At 54.0% G+C, this 3,385-nt stretch overlaps 1 protein-coding gene across 1 annotated transcript; it reads left to right on the forward strand.

Moving 5' to 3' along the window:
* The first annotated feature begins 950 nt into the window (after window positions 1–950).
* On the forward strand, window positions 951–3,036 carry LOC105551605. Its single transcript, XM_011996921.1, has one exon. It carries the CDS (start codon window positions 951–953, stop codon window positions 1,584–1,586), a length of 636 nt encoding a protein of 211 aa, XP_011852311.1. The 3' UTR covers window positions 1,587–3,036.
* Window positions 3,037–3,385: the final 349 nt, after the last annotated feature.

Here is a 3,385-nt window from a genome sequence, read left to right on the forward strand (position 1 = left end):
AATTAAGAAATTAACAAATTAAGAGTTAGTTTTATTCTGTGTGATTGCAAATTAAAGTTACTATTGCCCACGGCCGGGGGGGATTGAGAAACAACTTCAACCAACAGTTGGAAACAAATTACACGTGCTAACAGTTACACTCATTAGGAAATCCAGAATACTTTCAGAGAGAGTTATTTAGATGTTGCATTCATTTAAACGCAGGCGACGAACATCTCAGCCGCCTTCCTTTGCAGGATTCTGTGCCAAGCCCTTCCGAAGCTGGGGTTGATAAGGTCGACTCCAAGAAGAAAAGCAGCTCAAGTGGGAAATGGTATCCTCATATGGCCCAGAGAACCGGTGACGCACTAGGTGCTTGGAAAATATCCCATCGTTTACCTTGCTAGAAGCAGCTGGGTATGGAAGAAGTCGTCCACGTGCACTATTGTTTTCCAGATATGTTTATTTATTTTTAACTTCTGCTTTGGTATCAATACCCTCAACCTCAGCCTAACGAGGAGAGGGGGGATGGCAGCGCCACTGGTGGTATTTGGGTGCAACACAAGTTTAAAAAATGAAAACACAACCTTTTTTTTTTTTTTTAATTGCAGTATACTCGGTGCCCTCACCTCTCTCCTCCTCCACACCTCTGCCATCACCCCACGCAGCTCTCCGCCGCCGCCACCTCGGGTCCCCATGACAACCCCACCCCAGGGCGGGCCCCCCTCCGCCGCTTCCCGGCCCTGCCAGCGACACTTGCCTGGCAAGGGGCGACTCCACCTGCCCTCGGCTCTCACTCTCCCCGCTCCTGAGAGGCGGACCAGGACCCCTCCAGGCGCGCGGGCCCAGTCCCGGCTGCAGGCACGACCCTCACCAGTCGGGGACGTGTGGAAGGGCGGCCGGGCACGAGCTGAGGAGGTTCCACCTCCAAAGCCCAAAACCCAAACGAGTGACGCGGGGCCGGGGGCCAAATGGGGTACTGCGGCCCCGCGCCCCTCTCTGGGCTGCCAAGGGGAGCCGAGGGGCAGGCGCAGTGGGCGAGAAGGAACTCGTCCGTTTTCACAAACAACGACGCGTCGCGGCGGCAGGAGATGCTGGGGCCGAAGCTCACCTTGAAGGGATTGTTGAGATCCGGGTCGGCAAACGGGTTACTGTCGAAATCCGACATCTCTCTGGCTCTCGGCGTCACCCACCCGACCCAGGCGCTGAGAGAGAGACGAGGCGAGGCCGCCGCCCCCCTGCGCGCTCACGTCGCCGCCGCGGAGCAGATCCGGGTGCAGCTCGCGGGCCACCCAGCCGGCCGCGCCACTGAGCATGCCCGGTGCGGCGGGCTCCCGGCCACGGCGCCGCTCGCGTTCGCCGTCCCGTTCCTCCAGGTCCGGATCGCACGCTCCGGGCTTTGGCTGCGACCGAGTAGGGAGTTGGGGCGTAGGAACCGGGAACTGAGAGCGGATGAAAAGCGTCCCACACGCCACGAGCCCGCGGGATTCTCGGAGAGTATGGGACGCTTCCCCTCCGCTCTCAGCCGGAGGCCGGCTGCGTCCGGCCCTGCTCGGTCTTCTGAAGACCAATTTCAAATCAGCTCCCCGGGGCCCAGCGTGACTTAGGGAAGTGGTGGCATTTTGTGGGAAGGACGCACACTTGCCAGGTTGGGGGAGGCACCCGAGTCGCGGGCCGCGCACCCCGGGAGCAGTGCCGTTAGACCATCGGACGCGGGCACTGGAGAGGCCACTGCACCGCCAGCCGCAGATCACCTCCCCGGGGCGGGGACGCGGCCGCTGCTACGGGTTTTTGAGCACTCGTGACCCCACCTGAGAATCCCGGCCTCCCATCTTCCGGTCTCTCTGACTCTAAGTTGCTGCTAAATCACGGAGAGCAGCCTTGGCGCTGCCGGTCCCAGCTTGATCCAAGGAGCCTGGAGAAGGAGATGAGATTCAGTCCGAAGGGCCGGCCCTGGCTGCCATCCTCCGGAATCTGCAAAATGGCTACTTCTTCAGAAATAATGGGAGAGGGATGGTAAGAGGCCAGAGATCAAGGCCCTCGAGTATTAACTCTAGCATTTGGGCACCAAATAGACACTTTTGGATTTTCCCTAGTCTTTTCCAACACCAAGGACGAGATGATCAAAAGATGTGTTAAGAAATTCATTTGTACTGGCCGGGCGCGGTGACTGACGCCTGTAATCCCAGCACTTTGGGAGGCCGAGGCGGGCGGATCACAAGGTCAGGAGTTCGAGACCAGCCTGGCCAATATGATGAAACCCCGTCTCTACTAAAAATACAAAAATTATCCGGGGGTGGTGGCGGACGCCTGTAGTCCCAGCTACTCAGGAGGCTGAGGCAGGAGAATCGCTTGAACCCGGGAGGCGGAGGTTGTAGTGAGCCGAGATCGGGCCACTGCACTCCAGCCTGGGAGACAGAGCGAGACTCCGTCTCAAAAAAAAAAAAAAAAAAAAATCAGTACCATTCCTTCCCCCGACCCCGCCCCACCACCAAACTTATTGAAAGAGCATCGCTTTCCTCACTTTTCCTTCTGCCCTAACAGAAAAGCACTTAGATGAAGCTACAGGAAGCCAGAATTCTTTTGACTTGGTGAGTACCGGAGGGTTGGAAGAATCTAGATTGAGTATTCCTTGGCCTTTGGGGAGCTTGCTCTATGCAAAGTCACCTAGGAAATGATACTTCCCCCACTGTGAAACACTAGCTAGAGATGACAGACAAAAAGCACATTTGTTGTAATCTCCCTTTGACGGGATCTAGGTTGGAATAGATGCCGAAGCAGCTGCTTCTAGGTAGTCAACGAAGATGTCAACTAGTAAATGACAACAGACAAGGATGATCACAGCAGAGTTGTAAGATTCTAGATATCAAAAAGTGCAAGCAGTCTATTGTACTCACCATCGCATCCTCAGCAGCTGCCCAGTGCCCGGTTTTAACTTGCTGCTCAGTGTATGTGTCAGGTTTTAATCCCAATTCTGATACTACCTGTGCTATTCTTTTCACCTCTCTGAGTCTGTAAAGGATTATTTAAGAATTAACATAAACAAGATACAGAAAAGTGTCCTGCATATATACGTAGTGCCTAAGAAATATTGGTTGAATGTCAAAAGTGGCAAGGAGGCTCAGTATGTTCTTACACGCTTTGCCTCTTTTCTCCCAAGCAAGGATGTCCTTGCCCAGCTCATCTGCTCCTCTCACCACTTTTGCCCTCACTCCCTCCACCTGTCCTCCAAATGACTCAAAATAATCAGCACTATTTATTATGCATCTACTATGTTCCAAGACAATGAGGATCAACTGAGCCTGCATTGCAGAATGGAAATTCCCAACTACGTTGTGTTCACAGCTAATGATATTTGCACCTAACGCAAAGGTTTGCAGACTTTACTGTTATAGAATAATTTGGA

The sequence above is a fragment of the Mandrillus leucophaeus genome, unplaced genomic scaffold, assembly GCF_000951045.1.
Source record: "Mandrillus leucophaeus isolate KB7577 unplaced genomic scaffold, Mleu.le_1.0 Scaffold114, whole genome shotgun sequence".
Classification (NCBI taxonomy): Eukaryota; Metazoa; Chordata; class Mammalia; order Primates; family Cercopithecidae; genus Mandrillus; species Mandrillus leucophaeus.